Source organism: Fukomys damarensis, unplaced genomic scaffold, assembly GCF_012274545.1.
Source record: "Fukomys damarensis isolate Sample0158 unplaced genomic scaffold, DMR_v1.0_HiC HiC_scaffold_4, whole genome shotgun sequence".
Classification (NCBI taxonomy): domain Eukaryota; kingdom Metazoa; phylum Chordata; class Mammalia; order Rodentia; family Bathyergidae; genus Fukomys; species Fukomys damarensis.
In genome coordinates, this window is record NW_022900916.1 from 35,268,160 (window position 1) to 35,289,992 (window position 21,833).

Sequence of the window (21,833 nt, forward strand, 5' to 3'; positions counted from 1 at the left end):
GACACTCCAGGCCCAGATAAGAATTGTGTTCGGTTGGAAAGCCCCTGCCTCTTCCAGGTCTGTTCTCAGTGATGATGGGTTGTGTGGACAGAAGTCTCTTTCAGTTGTCTCCACTCTGTCTAAGCAGTTCTAGGAAGGACTTAGGAAGGGCCCAAGGATCATCTGCTCCCCGAAGTGTTCTTGGAAGATTGAGAATGACTCATTCTAGAAGCATACTTTGCTGTAATGCCCATATCCACTTCTCTCGGACATGAACTTCTAGGAGGCTTCAGGGTCTAATAGCTATGCTAAAAACTGAAGGATAAGCCAGTAGTTTCCCTGGCTGAAAAGAGACCACTTGATGCAACATTTCTGGGGTTGATTCTTTGCCTGCTGCCTCTCTAAAGTGCACCAAAGATATCTGGGTAGCAGTTTCAAAGAATTAGCCCACATCCTTACACCAGAACCGTCTTATACTCACAAACATAGCAACTAATGTTACCCTTCAGGTGCAGAATGATGCTGATTTGCTGCATTCCCAGTCCTATCATATTCTCTCAAAAAACAACAAGAACCTAAAGATCTGAGCCTGAGACATAAGGAACCATAGAAAACAAGTGCTGGTGCCCAGCTTGATCTTTCTCTTCCCCTCCCCTGTGCCATTATGATGAGGAGGCCATGGTGAGCTTGTGTCCCTTCCACCCCTTTTCCTCAGCCTCCACGCTCAGTGGTACAAAGCCCACTGCTTCTCCCTTGACTGTTGGGAAGGTCTCTGGGCTGTGACTGTAGGCAGTGTAGGATTTGAGCTTACACTGATTTTCCCCTTCCTCTTCTCTGCAGATACGAGTGGACGGACCCAGGGGCAATGCCCTCCAATACGAGACTGTGCAGGTAGTAGATCCTGGTCCAGTCCTTCGGGATATGGCCTTCTCCAAGGATCACGAGCAGCTCTACATCATGTCAGAAAGGCAGGTAAGGCTCTTTGGGCTCTGTTAGACATTTGTCTTGCAACTAAATACTAGCCTGTGGCTCCATAGAAACTGCAGGGGGTCAGCTGCAGAGAGGTATTTGATTTATTTGGCTCCGTGTGTATCCTTTCAGATATGCGGCCTGGGGACTAGAGCTGGGTGTGCTGTAACTAGACCGGAGACATTTGAAATAGCAAAATATCCATGAGTCTAGAACAAATCCACTTGCTTCAAAATGATGATGTATATGCAGTCAGGGCCAGCATTACTCGCTTTTGAAGAAACATGGTACACATGCCCAAGCTGGTCCAGATTTCCCTACACAGAGTTTAATATCCTACCATTCACCTTCCTGGATCCTGGAGGTCTTCCATGGGCAAAGATTTATTACCAAAATAGCCTAGTCATTAGAGTGTCCTGGAATGGCCAGGTGGATGAAGATTTAGGAAATAGCCTGTGATGAGATGAGATGGTACAAGCTGTGCTCTGAGCCTTCATGTGTATCCACAACTCTTTGTGGACCCTCCAGTGGATGCCATGAGGCCAAGCCAAGATTGGATAGGTGTCAGAATTATTGTTGGCTGAAAATAATCAGGAAGCAATACATTTGGGCTTGGTTCTGGAACTGCGTTGAGAACTAAGTAGTTTCATCAGGGTTCCCTGAGCTCAGACCAAGAGTTGTAATTCTGCAGCAGGCAAAGAAAGGTTCCCCTTAGAAATTTTGTGTAATTAAGGGTGTTTCCTAGAATCCCCTAATTCACTGCCCAGAATATTTTCACCCATAACCCACCCCAAGTGTGGATCAACACTGCTATACCTCTGCTCCATCATGTCAGTGTCAGATGGGTCACCCCTGGGAGCTGTCCTTCCACCCCATGAATATGGATGTCTTATTTCTGAGTGGCAGAGGCAGCAGCCATGAGGAACAGATCTCCCTCTTATTCATCTTCGTTAGTATGGTCTGAACTCTCCAGAGGAGCCTGCTGACAGAGTCTGGATTGTTCTGCCTGTCCCCTTTCTGCAGAGAGGGGATGATGAATTCCACATTATGCCACCCACAGGGCTTATGCATTATGCCTTGGCAGCCCACAACAACTCCACCCTCCCTAAGAGCTCAATTACATCTCCTCTCAGTGTGGGGCTCCCTCATCTACTGGCTTCAGCCACACTGGGACCCATTGTGGTCCCCTCTTTCAGACTGCCTTGGCTTAGGCATGGCCTCCTGTCGGGCAAGAGCAGAGTATTTTGCCCTGAGGTTGGAAATGCCTGAGATGGAGCCAGCAGCTTAGGGCAAATCTTTCCCTTTGTCTGTCCCACACTTGGGGTGGGTTATGGGTGAAAATAATTCTTGGCCTACCTACCACATGGTAAAAAGAAGTACCCTCAGGTCTGGGACACTGGGAAAACCCTAACTCTCTGGTTGTTAACCAAAGCCAGAGTCCTGCAATCTCTATCTAAGTCTTCAGCATCATCTCCAAGTAGAAGGTCCCAGCCTTTGGAGCCCCAGAGGGCTCCAAATGAGGCCTCAATGAGGCCTGCTACCATCAGGAGTGGTGAAGCCCACAGCCACCTCATCTTCAACAAAGGAGCCAAACACCCTCAGTGGAGGAAAGACAGCCTCTTTAATAAATGGTGCTGGAAAAACTGGGTTTCAACTTGCCAAAGATTAAAACTAGACCTGTATCAAGGACCTGAGTTCAATCCCCAGTACCAAAAAAAAAAACAAAAACAAAAAAAAACTAGACCTGTATCTCTCACCATGCACTAAACTAAAATTGAACTGGATTAAAGATCTAAATATTAAAACAGAAACACTAAACCAGCTGGAAAAGAGGTTAGGTAGAACTATTGAAGACATGGGTGTAGGAAAAGATTTCTTGAACAAGGCTTCAGTTGCACATGCACTAGCACAATCAATCAAGTGGGATCTCTTCTTATTAAAAAGCTTTTGCACAGCAAAAGAAACAAAAACAGAGTGAAGAGACAACCCACAATGTGGGACAAACTTTTCACCAGGTGTCTTCCCATCACTCTTGGCATAAAGTCCAATTCCAGGATCCCTGTGTGGGACTGATTCCCACTCTTCAGTCCTCTTGCACGAGCCAGGGCCTCCTTCCTGCCCGAATACCTGCTGGGCCCCTTCCTGCTTCACTCTCTGTCCCCTCTGCTGGGAAAGCCTTCTCAGCTTCCCTGGCTAGCCCCCTGTCCTGCCTGTAGGTTTTGCTCAAACATCATAGCATCACAGATGCCTCTGCTGACCACCCTATCCAAAGCATTTCCTACCTTAGCATTATGGTTACTCCTGTTACATCATTCTGTTTATTCCTCCCAGTGCCTTTTGGGTTTGTTTGTTGTTTGTTTGTTTTTTGTTTTGTTTTCTGTCTGTGTGCACTAGCTCAGAAGTCCTTGGGGCAGGGACCTTATCTCTCTTGGTCATTTCCTTGGGTCCAGCACCCACAGCAGGGGCCCAACATGTTCTTGTGGGGTTGATGGGAGTGAAAGAGCTGTGGGCTTCACCACTCCTGATGGTAGCAGGCCTCATTGAGGCCTCATTTGGAGCCCTCTGGGGCTCCAAAGGCTGGGACCTTTTACTTGGAGATGATGCTGAAGACTTAGATAGAGATTGCAGGACTCTGGCTTTGGTTAACAACCAGAGAGTTAGGGTTTTCCCAGTGTCCCAGACCTGAGGGTACTTCTTTTTACCATGTGGTAGGTAGGCCAAGAAATCTTAAGCTGCACTTTTTTTTTTCCAAATGATCCCCATCCCCAAGTTGATTAGGAAAGGTTCCTTCTGTTGCCGCCATACTTCCTCTGATTTACCCTATTCACAATGGGAGGAGGTTTTGACTCACTAGGTGCCCACCTAGCATCTCTCTTTGTACAACTTGTAGATCTTCAACTTGACATGTCCAAAGCCAATCCACCTTCCAACTCTACACACCATACTTGTATTCATCTCCATCTCAGATGATCAGATGATAGCAACCATGCCAGTGAAGTAACAAATTTTACAGTCACCCTTGGTTCTTTTCCTTATCTCTTACCCCACACACAGGATATTTTATGACTATACCACACACAGAAGATTCTTAGCTCAGTATCTGGTACCAAGAGTACAGAATATTTCCAGAATATGACTATCTCTCACTACTTCATAACCATTACCACTGATAGAACCCAAGTATTTGCAGTATTCCCCCATAGGTCTTCTCCCTGTTCCAACCCTTATCTTTCCAGTACTTCCTCAGTGTAGTGTTTAATCTCTTAAAGTTTAAATTAGGTCACGTCTTTCCTCTGGTTAAATCCCTCTGCTGGCCAAAGTGCTTATGAAGATCCAGCAGACTCTGCATTTTGCCACCTACACCAAGACGTCTGACCTCACCATCCTCCACTCGTCCTCTTGCTCTCACTACCCACCCCCCAGTCAGGCAGGGGCAAGTGCCCTGGACACAGAGATGTCCCCTGTGACAGTCCTCCCATATAAGACATGCTTCCGCTGAGGATCTTTGCTCAGTTGTTCCCTTGATGTGGAGTTCTCCTTTACAGAGTCTCGCCTCTGAATCTTTTCCAACTCCTCCCCAGAACCCTAAGGAAATTCTAACTGGCCTACGACCCAGACCCAGCCTCCTCACTGGGCTCTATTTTTATCTATAGTGCTTATGTGCTTCTTATTTGCTATAAAATATATATTTGTTATGTTTATTATTTATTGCATATCTCCCTCATTTAGAATGTAAGCTCTGTGAGAATAAAGAGTTTTGGATTTTTGTCTTTTAGGCTCACTTCTATATCACAGTCCCCTAGAACAGTGTGTGACACATAAGTACTCAATACTTATGCACGAAATGGATGAATGAATGAGTGAACTAATGTGATCTCAAAATGTCTGTGAGTCTTGAGCCTTTTGTTTCAACTGTTAGCTGATTCTCAGCTACTGGGATGACTTGGCTCTCATGCTGACAGAGAGGGCTCTGCGTGCTATAGGTTCACCACCACGGGTGTAGAAAAGTGAAACCGACTCAGGAAGAGTAAAGTTACGTTCGGCAGACAGGAGGATGCTCATTGGAAGAGGCTGTCTGGAAAAGTCTGCCACAGAAGAAACTTGTAAACAAAAAGCAGAAAACAGTGAAGTGGCGGTGGGCGATGGTCAGGGGAAGAAGAATGACCCAGACAGAGGGAGTAGTGAGCACAAAGGCCTGAGATGGGGATGTGACATCTGGAGATGTCGAGGGTCTGCCGCCAGGGGAGAGAGCAGAAGGTGGTGGGCAGCACCACTGGAGGAGATGTCCGCTCAGTTCCCGCGGAGCCTCATCTGCAATTTGTAGATGGGGATCCAGTCAGTAGGACTCGTCTCACTCATCTCTCAGGTTGGCGACAAGGACTCGGTGAGATACCACACACAGAAGGTTCTTAGCTCAGTATCTGGTACCAAGAGTACATTAATTATTCCCCTGTGGAATTCTGTAGCCAGGACATTGTTTCTATTTTGTGATTATGTGAGTTCCTCTCTTTCTCATTCAGCAATCTGTGCTTACCGTGGACACTTTTTCCTGCAGCACATGAATGCGTGCCGTGAGATGTTATTGTCATTTTGTCATTTTGTCATGATATGCCTGTCTCTTTCAGTGCTACATTTCTCTCTTTTCCCTTTCTTCCACAATTCTGAGCATCTCTCTGGCATGCCTGTGTGTGTATAGGTGTGTGTGTGTGTGTGCATGCGCACACACACACACACTGTCCCCTGTGTCTGTCCTTTCTGTGTATCTCTGTCAGCTGCTCTTGCTTTGTGCATACATGTGTACATGTGTGATATGTATTAGTAGAACCCCAGCACCCCAAGGGACTATCTACACACACTGAAACCACTAATAAAAACCTGCTGAGCCAATAGGCAGAAAGTGAGAGGACATGTCAGCAAAGAGATGAGGTGACAGAGTGGGGGCATCCTGGGACCCAGCAGTGACCTCACAGGAAGCAGAGGCTGTCCCCAGACAAGGCAAGTCTCTTCTTTGATAGCTGCAGAGAAACTGGCAGGTTCTCATTACATTTCAACATCTCTGCCATCCCGTTCCCCAGCCCTTCCCTACCTGCTAGCCAAGGGCTCACAACACACGTTTTTGCTTTCTTGTGATTGATTTCACTTGTGTCTGGGTGAAAACCATGTCTCATCATGTCCTTTGTTTTGCTGACTTCTGTTGAGCATGATCTGCTTCCAGTTGCCCAGTGACACCCACAGTCTGTCTTCTCTGCTGAGCTGCTGGCACTAAAGCCCTGGTTACGAACTAGGAGAACACAGAGGCCTTCAGGAGCAAGGAATAGGCCTGGAGAAGTCAGTCACCTGCTTTCTGAGTTACCTGAGAAAGCAGGTCCAGGCAAAGCCATCTCTGCCTGGCTCTCTCCTCCACAATCTAGTTGTGAAGCAGTGAGGACCGTCTTGTTTATAATACATTACCCAGGGACAGTTGATTCATTCGTTCGAGAGCATCACTAAGGACCTTATGTGCTATGCACTATCTGCAGCATCAGGGATACAACAACAAAGAAACAGATAAATATCCCCATGATTTTAGCAAGGGGAAGCAGCCAAGAAGCAATCAACATAATAAATAAACCATCACATAGCTTAACAGGCAATAAGGGCTACAGAAAAGGAAAGCGAACAGTAAGTGACATCAGGAGCACCGGTAGGAGTAAAAGGGTGGTGATATTAAACTGTGCATTCAGAGACGGGATCCCAGAGAGGCAGAGGCACGCATGAGGTGAAGGGACAACAGTGGCCTTCTATGCCCTTCTCTCTTTGTTTATTTTCAAGTTCTTTGCTCAGGCTGTGAGACAGAGAGATAGTTAACCTGTACGAAGGGAGAAAGAGGGGATTGTGACTTTTGCATATTAAGAGTTTCTGAGACATGAAGAAGTCACAGGGAAGGTGGGATGCTGGTGCAAGAAAGACTCATCCTCCCCTGTACTGAAGATGTCTTTTTTGCTGAGGGGACATCATCACATCTTTGGACCTTGATGTCCCTCTTTGACCTCAGCCCACCTCCCGGGGATGTTCTGAGGTGGCTAATGTTAGTCTGACATCTAGAAGGTCTGCAGACTAATTTCACAGAAGACACTGCCACTGAGGCAGTTTGTGCAGCCAGAGGTGGGAAGATCCTGTGAAAATGTTTCCCACTCCGGCATCGTGGGGTCCCCAACTCTTCTCTCATGTGGTGTGCTTGGCAGTGACAATGCTGCTGTCTCTCCACAGTCCCTTCCATCACCTTGGGGAGCTGAGCTGTCCATTCTGGTTTGTGTTTAGATGCCTGACACTGACAACTCATTTGGTCATTTGCTCCTGGCACCCAGACTGGGCTGGGTCTGATAGCTCCTAGAGAGCAAACATGAAGCACAGGCTGAGGAGTGAGTGACAGGAAACCGAGCCATCTCACGCATTTGCAAAAAGAAAAGCTGATGTAGTGATTCACCCAGTTTCACTCAGGTGGGAGCCTTCCTGCTGATCTGGTGTAGATTCCAATAGCTCTCATGTGTCATCGCCAGGATGTTCCCGCTTCTCCCTTCTTCTCAGTCGAGGCTCAACCTCTCCATTTTACCACTGCAGAACTGAAAGGAGCAGGAGGCAAGACAGCTCCCCACTAGTTCCCTGTGATTCCCAAGCACTGATAGCCTGAATTCTCCAGTGATCCTAAGCCCATGGAACCGGAAGACTCCTTGTCTGCTCTGGGGCAGCGCTCTCCTACTACCCTTGGCCTTAGAACTGGTGTGAGCACCTTATGCAAAGTCACCAGCGAGTAGGGAGAGGATCCACGCTGCAAGCCAGGGCTCAGGCCCCTTTGCTGGGTCTTTCCCAGCCCTCTCTAGCAGGGAAAAGGGGCTTTGTGGGAGCAGACAGCAGATATTTTCTTCTCTTTCCAGCAGGGAAGTTACGCACCCCATTTTTGAATGACCAAGCGCATCTTAGAAGGCCAGCTTCGTGTGGGAGGTAGAGTGGAGGAATGAGGTGATGACAGTGAGTGTTCGCTGCTGACCCTCCACCCAGTAAAGGAGGTCACCTGGATCGGGCTTCCCTGGTTCTACCCTGATGTAAGTGGGGTAAGAGCCCCGTACAACATTTAGGGCATACAGAGCTCCAGGCAGCGCTAGCCCTGCCCACATAGTGACAAACAGTGCACCAGCCTCTCCACCCCACCACTCTCCTTTCCCAACAGATGTGCTTCTCCATCCGCTCACACAGGCTGAAATGTCTCTAGGATCTGAGTGCAGTCCAGCTTGGTAACCTCCCTGGGAGGTCAAAATGGTTCGTAGATGGTTCCTGGAGGTGACTGAAAGGCAGAAGTGCACACAGGCTGGAGACCGTGGGAGTGGTCACGAGTAGATCATGAACTTGGCTTTCGTCATGGCCCTTCACACTCACCACACCTACCACCTGGGACAACTCACCGAAGCTGTTGATGTTTCAGTTGTGCACAATGCAAGGGATAAAAAAATGATCCTTTTGGTGCTTTGGGGATTAAAGTTAGTATGTGCAAAAGTCCCTGTCAGGTAGCAGGCTCCTCGTCAGTTGCGGACATTGACATCACCACCATCACCATCACCATCATAATCATGGTTGCTTTTAATATTTTTATTTTTTTTGTGCTGGGGATCAAACGTGGGTCCTTGTGCTTGCGAGGCAGGTGGCAGAACCACTGAGCTAAATCCCTGGTCCTAATCATGGTTACTATTAAAAACTGGATCATTGCCAGGGGCAGGAACACCTAGATAAACCTCTACTTGGTGGCCAAAGGCCAGTTCAGCCCCTGGCACCAGCTACACCCAGGATTCCCTGCTTCTCCTGCCTGTCTCCATCCCCACGGAAAATGAAAAGGTGCAGACTCCCTTCATATCAGTGAAGGTGTCCTCCAGGGGAGAAGGGCCAGGAGCCCATGTCTCCCTCCCTAGCTAGAAAGCAAGCTGGTCACCTTGCCGGGGCTCTGTGGACTTGTTCTTTGCATACTACTTGTCCACACGGATAGGGCATTTTACAATTAAAACTACCATAGACTAAATTGCTGGAAAAGATTCTGGTGCCTCATCTTCCAGGACATCTAGGGAAGATGGGACAATGGCTTGTTCCCCTGTTCTTTGCCCCAGAACATGATGGCTTATAAGGATACAGCATAGGAGGGTGTGAGGGAGAAAGACAGAGTGGCAGGAGAGAGAGGGAATATGAGGACTGGTGATTAGGAAAGCTTTGGCAGCTCTCCTATCCTGAGCTCCATTAAGCATCTGTCTGGCAATTTCCTTGACAGTTGCTCCTGCTCTTAACTTAGTGTCAGCATCCTATTGCTTTTGGCCACTCTAAGTGCCATTTTAAAAGACAACCACCTTTAATATTCCACTTAGCAATGTATGAGAAGACTCCACACGTTGGGCACCCAGGCCCAGGGCTGCATGCCATCCCACTGTGGGTATGTATTAAGTGTCTGTTGTATGCCCAGCTCAGGGCTAGGCACTATGCAGAAAGAAGGGCATGACCTGGGTGCCCAGCAAAGCAAGGGTGAAGCAAACTCAGTGTGGAAGGCCCTGAAAATAGGAGTCCTGCCAAGGGGAGCACTCAGGAAACCCCACTTTCTTGAAAGTAGAGTTAGGACTGAGGAGAAAAAGACAGTAGCTAGAAGGGCACATTCTTTGTGGGATACAAGGACTCCGGTCTAGAGGACAGAGCTCTTGGGGTGTTTCCCAAGACTGCCATTCATCTGCAGTTCTGTGAGCGGCCTGGAAAGACAGCATGCAAAACCAGTCCTCTGGGTGGAAGTAGTTAAATCCCATGAGTCAGGATGGACTGGCACTGGAGTGCTGTCAGAAAGAAAGACTGGAAACACCATTACTTTCAAATGAATTGTGCACTAGTTTTGCATGTTGATGAGACATTTTCCAAAGTAAATTAGGTGTGTGTCAATTCATACCATTGTTCAAGATGACTGCTTGGCATTTGTGTCATCGCGTGACTTTACCAAATATGATATTGGTATAAAAGGAGAAATTACAAATGGCAGAACTGTACCTCATCTGAGTCTGTTAAGTGTGTCTCAAGTATTACCAGAAGACAATGGAGACATGAGTTTGAAACTGACTCAGATGCAGCTGTGATGGTTCTGAAGGATGTGTAATAATCGCGGGGAGACGACCTGGATATTATTTAAAGAAAGTTGAGCAAGAGAACAAAGGAGCACAGAAAAAAGTACAGATCATATCCTCCTCCAAGAGGCTCTGCGCTGGTGCTGACTGTCACTCGCTTCCATCAGGGAGGCTTGAGGGTGAGTCACAGCCAGAACTGGGCACTCTGCTGCCTGATCTTAGCTTTCCTACTTGACCTTTTGGGGATACTTTTTTAACCTCTAGATACTTCTGTTTTCTCCACATTAAAATGAGAATAGTTCCACAGTGACCATTGTCAGTAGTGACAATGAGTAATTTGGAACATGCATATAAAATTCTGAGAGCAGTACTTGGCATAGAATGAGGATTCTATCAATCTTAGCTTTATCTATTATTCCTATTGTTATTGCTGTCAACTGTTATAAGGGTGTCTGTATTTCACTGGGAAAAAAAAAATCCATCTGTAATGCCCCCTCCAGTGGTTTTGTAACAGGTTTAATTTAGAAATAGGAATTAAAATCTTTTTTTCAAGATATTTTATTAGCATATATCAATGATACATTATAAATACATTAGTTGTGGGCACCTAGTACATATACATATCTCACCTTGACCCTTTTTCTTCCCCTTCCCCCCTCCCATTTGCCCACATTCCCAAAACCCCTTCCCATAGTAGACCATTTACTATCAACTATCTTTTATTTTGTTCTTTAAATAATTTATACTTTGAGTTTCTCATATAAAAGAAACCATGCAATATTTAACATTTTGTGGCTGGTGTACTTCACTTACGGTCTCAAAGTGCATCCATTTATCTATAAATGACTCACAATTATCCTTCTTTATGGCAGAGTAGTACTCTGTTGTGTATAAATACCGTATTTTCTTTATTTTTATTCCTTTCTCCCCCTTGAGCCTTCTTCCCTCCCTATGTACAAAAGCTTTGCTTCCATTTTTCCTTCTATTTTCACTTTTTATTGTCCCTCCTTCCCTTCTCTCTCCCTCCTCCTTTGTTCCCCTTCCCAATTGAATACTTTCTTCCCAACATCCATTATACATTTCAGTCCTTATTTTCACTTTCGGCTTCTCAGACCACAGAAACAATTTGTTATGCAAGTATGTGTGTCTGATTTATTCCACTTAAGAGTATGGTTTCCAGGCCCAACTTTAGCTTTAATGCCCGAAGCTCATCCTTCTTTATGGCAGAATAGTATTCCACTGTATAAAAAAAATCTTCTTTATCCACTCATCAGTTGATGGGCATTTTGACTGTTTCCAAGATTTAGGTATTGCAAACTGTGCTGCTATAAACATGGGTGTGCATGTATCACCATGGATACCATATTTTCTTTATCCATTTATCTGTGCGACACTTCCAAGATTCAACTATTATGAATTATGCTGCTTTAAATAGGAGTATGCATTCATTACTGTAATATGATGTCTTTAACTCTTTTAGAAAGGTTAGAAGAGGTATAGCTGGGTCAAGTGGAATTGCTATTTTTAGTTTTTTGAGGAATTGATTTCCATAATGGTTGTACCCATTTATATTCCCACCAACAGTGTCAAGGGATTCATTCCATCATTCATAAGCCCACTCCTATAGCTTCCATGGATTATTAGATCACTATATTCTTGGCGCCAAAAGTGATGGAGAACAGACTAGGTGCTCTCCATCAGGTCACATTTCCAGGCCATTCTGGACTCACAGCCTAAATTGGCAAGTCCTGGGAAGCCCTTTGACATCCTAGTAGATGCACAGTGCCTTGGCAGTGATGGGGGGCACCAATCATGCCTGAGGTTTCCTTCAGGTAAGAGAAGGGGCCCTTTCAGATAAAGCTTTGCTTCCCTGTCCAGAAGGCTAGGAGCTTAAGATTTCTCCATCATTGAAATGAAGGATCTTAGAGTGGAAGGATGCACCCATCCACACAGAGCGTACAGTGTCAGCAAGCTCGACCACTAGTCCCTGGCTTCTTCACTGTGCTAGGTAAAGCAGGATGCATTTATAATTTACTGTCAAGAATAAGAAGGATAAGGATATTATGTACGGAACTGATAAGGATATTATCTACTGTTTAGGACAAAAGATGTACAATGAACGTTCGTTAAGCGCCAAGGTTTTCTATAAAAAGAGCCCGTTGCAGACGCCAGAGGCATGCCAATTCAATTCAACAAATATTTAATTAGGGTTTGTGATTTCCAAGTCACAGGTTGGGTACTGAGGAGGAAGAAAAAATGAATAACTGCAGATGCCTGAGGGAGACAAGACCTGAACTCAATAACCAGAGTAGAAAGCAGAGTGGGCGTCTTGAAGCAGGAAAGGCACAATTTAGGGAGAACCTGGTGAAGACTGAAATAATTTAATTTCTCCTGCCTGGATTTTTTTTTTTTTTTTAAGTTTCTTTGACCAAATACATTTGGGGAAATCTGAGTTGAGCAATACCTTGACTGTGGCATTTCTTAGAATGTTTAGTATGCTAATGGGAATTACCAGTGTCCAAGCTCCAGAGGGGTGACCAGTTTAGGAGACAGTGTCCCTCAGATGCATTTGACCTCAGTGCTCACTTTTTCAGAGCACCCAGAGCCCTTAGTGCATTACAGAGAGCACTAGCTGGGAAAGAATTCTCTTTCCCCAACTCCTGCAGTTTCTTTTCCCTTTTCCCAGTGGCTCTCCCTGGCTTTAGGCTGATTCTGGTCACTCTAATCCTTTTTCTTCTCTATGCACAGGCTGGCATCTCATTTGTAACATTAGTGATTCCAATAAAAGGGGGGCTCTTTCCAAAAGTTCCTCAAGGTCCCCCCAAGAGGTCAAGACAGCTGATTCTTTGCTAATCCCTTGCATTTGGTTTGCTAATCTCACAAAAATTCCCAGGACTTGATGTCTCTATGCTAGGTCCATGGAGCCCTTTTCAGCTCGGGGTTAACCCCCAACCTTGATCTATTGTTCTCTGTCTTCTCTGAAAGTCATACATTTCATTAAGACTATTGCAATCTTCCTCTTACCTACTGTTATCATTCAGAGTTATACTGTTTTTATCTGCGATTAATAGATTGTACTGTTTTGCATCTTTTCAGATAGCTCTTAATTTAAGGAGCACTTTTTATTCTCAAATATGTATTACTTTATCTTCAGTAGCTAAAATTGAACACCAGTGATATAAGAGAGGGTGCCCTATTTGTGTATTGTTTTGCTCCAAAACGCCAAAGATCAAACTTTAAAACTTTAAAGTTCTTTTTGTTTCCCTGGTATAGTGGTCTTAAAATGCATTTCCATGCTAAAAAGCACTAAGAGTGATCTAATCACCCAAGAATAAACTACCAGAACCTCTATTTTTAAAGCTAAAATGAGGAATTTGACTGTGCACCTTTAATATCCTGCTAATACCGGTGACTGTTGCCCTTCTTGGTTCTTATCATTTATTCTTGGTTGTTTAGTGCTACCTTGGTACTTGTTCATTGGTTCCAGGAGGTGTGATGAGCACCAAAAGAAGTGATGAGTATGAAATAAATTGTTTTGGGTGGAAAGTGTAGCAAGTCATGAGGCAATTGACGCCAAGCTCTACCCTGCGCTTCAAGTACCAAATAAACAGTAAGTACCAGGACAAAATTCTTGTGCCAAAATGTGTCCAGTACCAAATCTGCTGAGTTTCAAGGCAAGGGAGTACCAAGATATGACTATTTTAGGCCAGCCACTCACACACGGGGTGGGGATTTAGCTCAGTAGCATCCTGCCTGCCTTACAAGTGCGAGGTTCTGAGTTTGATTCCTGGTACCAAAAAAAAATGCAGAGGTGCAGGAGAGCTCACATTTTAGAGGGCTTGGAGCTACCATTCCTAGTGGATGATTCAGTTGCAGAATACTACAAATTTGCAATTTAGGTATGACAGACATTATAAGTGGTGTGAACTCAATCCTTTGAATAGTTCTTTATAACACTGCAATAATAAGGAAGTGACCATGCTAAATTTTTTTTATACAACACAGACATTTGCTGCTCGTGGAAACATAATTAAACATTTTTCTTTTAAAAGAACCAAAATGTTCCACATTTGTTGACCTTTTCAGTTCTGACAAGCAGCTGTCAGAGTATGCCACTTTGCTGATAACTTTTAAAAAATAAACGCTTAAACTTTTCCTTCAATATAAAGGTAACACATTAACAATGGGTAAGAAAGTAAGTACATTTAGACAAAATTTGTGGCACGGAAAGACCATTTTGGGGGAAAAAAGAATGTTTGGAGATATTTTTTTATTTTATGATTTTGTTGCTGATAATGAGTGTCACACTTAAAAATTCATATCAAAATGCTTTTAAAACCTAGGGACAAAATATTCTACCTGCTCAAAAAATCTTCCATGTGAAGATTTTTCAGAGAATTTTGACCTAATTGTTCAAAACAAAAAATTTAGCACTTTTGGATTAGTTGTAAGAACAACTAATTGACATCAGAAGAAATGGAAATCTACCAGCTGAATTTTAACGTCTCCATTTAATTGGTTCATGAGACTGAAAAGAAAAAGAAAATATCCTGAATTAGTCAGCACAGCACACAATGCTTTGCCTTGCATCTCTGTGTCTAGGTGACTATCTTTTTTCATTATGACAGCAATTAAGGAAAAGAATGGAAATAAATGGATTCCCAGGCCTCAGACCCCCTTATCACTAAGTGCTAAATGAAGATTTTAAAAAACAATGAAGCCTACCCCAACATATCACTCTTACAATATTAATAATATTATGGTGATAGTAAAATGTTTTGCATTAGTCATTAATAAAATAAAGGAAAGATTAAGATGCTGTTTTACATTTATCGGACTTCTTTATTTTCTGATTTCCTGTACGTTTGATAATGCAATGATGCCAATAAGCAGAACGTATATATCTTTAGAGTGAGCATTGTAAATATAACCTGCAATTTTTTTTTTCTGTAGTATGCAAGCAAAAGCATTTGGAGATCTCTGGCCATTAGAGTATGTAAAGGTGAAGCTTTTTTATCAATTAATCTTATCTCAATTTCTAATTGCTATTACCTTCTAAAATTGTCTCTTTTATACCAAGAGTTTGTTATTTAGATTCAACTCAGATATTCATACCACACCTCAGAATGGATGGAGCTAGTATGTTCTGTTTCTTTTTTCCAGGATAGTGCCTTCTAGCTCTTTCTAGGGCCCTCTGAAGAACATAGGAATGCTTCTTTATGGAAGGGACCACAACAAACTGAGATGGTGCTGACAGATAAGATATCTCCAGACAGACAACATTATGTGACTGTGGCCATTAACACTAGTAGGGAAGGTTTTTGTTCAAATGTGGCCAGGATGACCATGGAGTTTGAGGACAGTTTCCAGAGGTATAAGTGTGTCGGCCCAGGGCCAGCCTTTTCTTATCTTGTATCCCGTTCCCTGTTCATTTCTTTCTTCTCATTTTATTCCCATTTTATCCTTATGCTTGTTTTGGTGTCCCTCCTCCTTTCCCATTTATTTTTATCTCAATCCCTCAATCTCTTGTCTTACTCTTCTCCACATTTGGCCTCTGTTTTCCCAGGCTCTGGGGATGAGGTGGACGAGGGTCAGGCCCATGTTTTTCAAACTGCTGGTCATGACACATTAGTGAGTTAAGAAATCAATTTAGTAGGTCACAAAATCAATTTAAAGGGTCATGACCAGAATTTTGTTTTAAATGGAATAAAATAAAATCAAATAGAACAGTGTCCATCAAACATAGTAAGGATAAAGACTATTTGTGCTACTATATAGTAAATGGAGGTGTGCCCTGGATTTCACAGTAAAACAAAACTCTTGCCATGAGACATGCTTAGCATGGAAACTACTGGTCCAGGGTTAATGTCTTACGTATGCTAACAATATGTTGGCTTCAGCTCTGGGCATCCAAACCCATGCTAATGTCATCATCTGTCCTTTTGCTAGTTTTTGTTCAAGTGAATTTTCGATATCAACAATTCAGTTTCAAGGGTCTCATCGCCATTCTTTATTGACAAGTTAATAGGAAGTGGTGGGGTGTGGTGGCCATTAAGTGATAAAGCTGAGTAAATTCAAGTCCATGTCTTGTGAGGGCGTGGCTCCTGAATCTCATTTTTCTCATTTGTGATCCAAATCAATGCTTTCCGATGCGTTACTTCACTAAGGCACATATGGAAAAATGAATGTAATTGTACAACTTACTGGGGTGGGGTGAAAGGTCACCTCGTACCCAGAGGGGACCAGGCTCTGGGGACACTGTCTTCTGCAGGCTTTACCCAGGACCCCCACTGGTCCAGAGGTTTAACATAGTAGCACAACCATCAGAGCACGCCACCATTCATCACTTGAGAAGCATTGTCCAGCTGATCACAGTGTATCATGCAGCCTTAGAAATCTTTGTCCTTTGTAATTTTATGTATAGGCCTTCATGCTGGGCACACCCAAAGATTCACATGGCAGGAATGGTGCCCTCTAGGAGCTTACCATTGAGTGGTTGAGGTTACCACCTGCAATTTGCAAGAGATATTGGGTGGTGCAGGGTACAAAGCCAGCCATGGTCAACTTCCTTTGCTGTGGCCTCACCTTGCCTGAAGCCCTGATCCTTGCAAGTTTCTTTTCTCTCTGTAGGAGCTGAACACAGCCCTCAAACTCCCTTGCAATCTTGCTATTTTTTATTTGTAGGCCTAAACTTGAGGCAAGATGAGAGGGCCAGACTCCAGTGGTTCTCCAAATGCCAAATCCTACTGCATTCACCATGTGCGCTGAAGGGGGAAAAAAACTAATTACTACCTTTCTAAAGAGCTGAGCATGGGTGGACGTGCCCTTGAAAGTGGCCAACAGAAGTGCTTCTTGCAAACAATTGTCCCCATGCAGCCAACAGCAAATCTTTCTCTGAGAGCCTTTTCTGCCCTGAGGACCCCTGCCTCGGGCCATTAGCAAAGAGGCTGGTCACTATTAACTAGTTGGCATTGACTGATGACACGAAAGTGGTTTTCTTGGCCACGCATGGGCTGGTGGCAGGAACTTATTTGACCCCTGGAATTTGGAGTTTATTCTGCCATGAAAACAAAGAAATAAATTAGAGGAATGAACAGAGGCTCCCATGGGTAGACACACTGGTTAAACAGAGTTTAGCAGCCTTCCATGGCTGTCCCTCCAAGTCACAGCCATCAGGAGAATCCTGTCTCTCAGTCACTTCATTACCACCCTAGACTTGGAAAAATGATTCCTTCCCTTTGTTACTGTCTGGAGCTTGGTGCTATGGAAAGATAGTGTCTATAAAATATCCTGCATACTACTGTAGATTCTGAAAGTCATTAGCATGTAAGGGACCCATTACTTAAAATGTATTTATAGAATTGATTGCATATGATATATATGGGAACTTTTCCACATTAAAAAAAAAATCAGATATGTACTAATAAAATGTTTTTCATTAAAAATAAATATATAAAGATCACTCTTGTAGCATATTCTATTCTACATTTATTTACTTTGTCAGGACATATTTGGCATTTTTCAAAAGTAAGAAACATCTGTTCATCTACTAGAGAAATTGACAAGCTTCGATCCAAATCTGCTCTACCACTTGATTATGTAAATAAAGTTTTATTGGAACCTAGTTACCTCCACTCATTTATGCGTGGTTTATAACTGTTTGTACCACAATAGCAGAGTTGGAAAGTTTAAACAGAGGCGATGCGGCCTCTACAAAATCTAAAATATACATATACATATTACCTTTGGTAGAAAAGTGTATGGTTTCTCTTCACATACTGTGTGTTAAACCCTAAGGTCAGGGGAGAAAAGGCATGAGTACAGAAGTTTATGGCACAGTCCTGGTCCTCAGGGAGGTTACACATTTATTGCAGAGAGCTACTAAGCACATACAGCAAAGCTGCCAACAGTTTTCCACTTTCTGGGCAGCCACATTGTCCTGGGTCCCTGCTGTGGTCCTGCCATCTGCTTGGATTCCCAGTGACTCATCTCCCCTGGAAAATCCATGGAGCTTCAGAGCCTGTGTCCTATACCTAGTCATCCTTACATCCAGCCTCCAGCCTGTGTGCTTCTGTAGGATAGAACCAGATCTTACGTTGGTCTTGTAACCCCTGTGGGACTTGTGTAGGGATTTGTACCTTGTAAAATCTCAATAAGCATTTGATATATTTAGATATATCTGCACACTGAATTAGGGAAGATAGAAGGAATTTGTATGAGACAACCTTCTATTGACCAGTTTTTTAAAAATCCCCAATGAAGCCTAGAACAAACTCCCAAGATTGAGCTTCCCCCACTCACCCTCAGGCTAAGACCTTGGTTTTGGCTTTAAGCCAGAGTACCAAGGGCTCCCCAGTAATTAAACCATCTGGTAATTGTCTTCTAATCAAGTCACTGCTTCTGTATGTATTAGTTTTATAGAAAAAAGGGGCCAAGTGACTCCTTCCTCTCCTGCATTCCCACTAAAATTCTCTAAATCCCATTGCCACACAAAAGAAAAAAAATTTTAAATCAAAATGAGAACAATAATTTAATGTGACAGGAATATTGATATGGCTGTTCTCCCCTTGATGAACCCATCCAGGGGCTCAGTGCCTCCCCCCATTGCCAATTCATAAATCAGAAAATGCTATTACCCACTGGCCATAAAAACAGAGCCCACCCCCAACACAGAGGGCTCATTTCAGAAGCAGCAGCTCCATTTCCAGGGCTGCAATGAATTCAGAAAATCCACCTGGCCATTGAGAGAGAGGAGAAATGTCTTTTCTATGATAAATAATTAGTCTTTCCTTCCACTGAATCCCCTTTCCCCCTAGAAATATGTAGAATTAATGGTAGGGATATAGGCCATTTCACAGAAGTAATAATAACAGAGCTAACTAGATTGGGCAAAGGGCAGGACTGGAGATGGCAAGAAGCTGGTAGATTTCCTGAGAAACCTCTCCTATTGGCTAAAGTGTAGCTCATGAATAAACAGCTTGGAGATCCTGTAAAGAACAGCCTTCCTCCTGTGGCACCCAGCAAGGACAGGCAGGGCGCCATGGGAGGGTGGGAAAGAAAGGAGCCTTTGGACAAGAGGCTGAGAAAGAGAAGGGAGGCCTTGCTGGATGTGTTTGTGGTTCACCTGTATTGCTGAAAAGTCCATTTTCAACCTCAGTGTATGTTTGTTGGAATGGGGAAGAGTCAGAAGAGAGCTGAAAGTAAGGAAAAGAGGAAATGAGAAAGAAGATAGTAAGGCAACTCCTCAGGCAGCATGATGCATTTTAGGAATTCCCTACTCATATTCATCTGAGCAATAGGGAGGACATAGCAGTGGACCAAGAAGACAGTGTCCACACATACATGTTGCTTGCAGTCTGGAGGGGACCTGCTACGGAAAATAAATAAGTTGGAGAATAAGTGGCCAAGAAAATTTCTTCTGTATGAATATTGAAAATAAAATGCAGTACATGATGTGTGTGTGTGTGTGTGTGTGTATGTGTGTGTTGAGGGCTAAACCAACTAACTCAGGAAGCTCTTGGGATGACCATTGCAACTAGATATCTGTGAGAACATTCCAGACAAAGAAAACAGCAAGTCCAAAGGCTGCAAGGAAGGATATACTTGGTTTGTTCAAGCAACAGAAAGATAATCACTATGGAGGGAGAAAACAGGAGCAAGTGGAAATACATTGACACGTAGGAGACAAATTTTAGGGATCACTCCAATAGCGCTAGTGCAGAGCCATGCCCAGATGTTGGTAATTCTTTTTAGATCAGATGCATCCAGTATAGTAATGGCCAGGGGATCATGTAAGAATAAAAGGAGAGGCCCCTTTGTTTATTGCCTGGGTTGTTCTTTTTTATTTCTTAAGTGCCAGTGATTGACGCAGGGCCACACAATGTTAGGCAAGTGCTCTACCACTGAGCTACACTCCTAGAACTATGCCCTGGCCTCTCTTGAGCACTTTGGCCACTAGCACCCCTAGCGCAGGGGACAGATCCTCTGTGACAACACAGCCACTGTGATGGGACCTAATAGCGACCTTGTGTTCATATTGCTTACTGTTTTTCTAGCAGAGTTTTTATTGGTTTGGTTTTGTCTTTTGCTGGGTTTACTGAAGTACGTTTTACGTACAGTCACCAATTTTGAGTGTGCAGTTATGTGGAGGTTATAGAATAGTTCAGTATCCTGATCGTGGTTGTAGTTACATGAATCTAGGCAAGTGATAATAGACTGTCCATGAAGGTGGGTAGAACTGTGCCACCTAACAAGCACAAAGCTCCAGATTCCAGTCGCAGCATTGTGGGAGTGGAAAAAATGTTGCGAAGTATGCCCTTTACCTTGCTAAGAAAATTGTTCATGACAGGTGATAAATGGACCTAGAACTGCGCCCACATTTTATGCCAATATTGGTTTCTATGTTTTAGTATTATACTTCGGTTTCATAAGATGGAACCATTGAAAGAAGTTGAGTGAAGGGTATATGGGACTTATTTATACTCTTTTTGCAGCTATGACTCTATAATTACAGATTGAGCAATACTAATCTAAAAAATCAAATATACCCTTGAATCTAAAACTCTTTGGCTGTCAACATGAGGCCACAGGTGGCAACCTTGTTTCATGCACAAAATTATGGAAAATATTGTATCATTTCCTTTAATCTGTATATATAAAGTATATGTGGAACATAAATCAATTTCATGTTTAGACTTGAATTCCATCCCCATATCTTATTATATAAATATTCCAAAATCCAAAAAGAAAAATGTAAAATCCACAAACACTTCTAGCCCTAAACACTGTGGATAAAGGATACTCAATATGTATTTCAAAGTAAAGAGTTTCAAATGCTCTTAAAATTAAATTAAAAATATAAAAGGAAGGGGCTGAGCATTTAGCTCAGTGGTTCTGCCACCTGCCTCACAAGCACAAGGACCCAAGTTCAATCCCTGGTACCAAAAAAATATATGTATATATCATACCACAAGTCAACCACTGGGTACAAAAATTAGTAAGCAACAGTTTGAGGAGAAACAGGATACTTGTTCTGATATATTTACCTAGCACATTTCTCCTTTATATTGCTGAATAGCATTTTATGATACAAGTATACCCCCATTTACCCATTCACCCACTGGGTGACATTTGGCTTGTTGTCACTTTGTGGTGACTGTAAATAAAGCTTTCCTGCAGATTGTTCTATAAGCTTTTATTTTTGTTTCTCTTGGGCAGACATTATGAGGCTGGCGGCCTTTTGCATTTTCATTAACAGTGTATGAGAATGCCACTTGTTTCTCATCCTTACCTGTATTTGATACTGTTAGAAGCTTTTTAAAGCCATAAAGCTTCTCACATAGGAATATAGTATTTCATGGTGGTTTTAATTTTGCATTTTCCCAATGGCAGATGGTGCTAAATATCTTTTCATAAATTTATCTTCCAACATTTAATCAAGTGTTGGTTCTAATCTTTTGCCTTTGTAAAAATATATCATTTTCTTATTGTTGAGTTTTAACAGTTAGATGTATATTCTGAAAAAGCACCCTTTGTAAGATATGTGATGTGCAAATATTTTTCCTAGTCTGTGGCAGTTTTAGGGCTCCTCTTACAGAATGGGAAATTGAGACACAGCAAAGTTAAGCAACCTACCCAAGATCACACAGTTTGTAAGGGATGAGGATAGATTCAGCCTCAATAGTCTGTGCTCTCACCCAGCATCCTGTACTGCCTTGTGAACGATCACTGTGTCAAGTAAACATGAAGATGGAATATGGGCCTGAC

At 43.3% G+C, this 21,833-nt stretch overlaps 1 protein-coding gene across 2 annotated transcripts in view; it reads left to right on the forward strand.

Moving 5' to 3' along the window:
* Window positions 1-21,833, forward strand: part of Plxna4 (plexin A4) — a 420,278-nt gene that overhangs the window by 269,885 nt on the left and 128,560 nt on the right. For both annotated transcript variants that reach the window (XM_010611730.2, XM_033757685.1), the window contains exon 4: window positions 820-951. In XM_010611730.2, coding sequence (XP_010610032.1) covers window positions 820-951 — 132 coding nt within the window. The remainder of the gene's footprint in view (window positions 1-819; window positions 952-21,833) is intronic.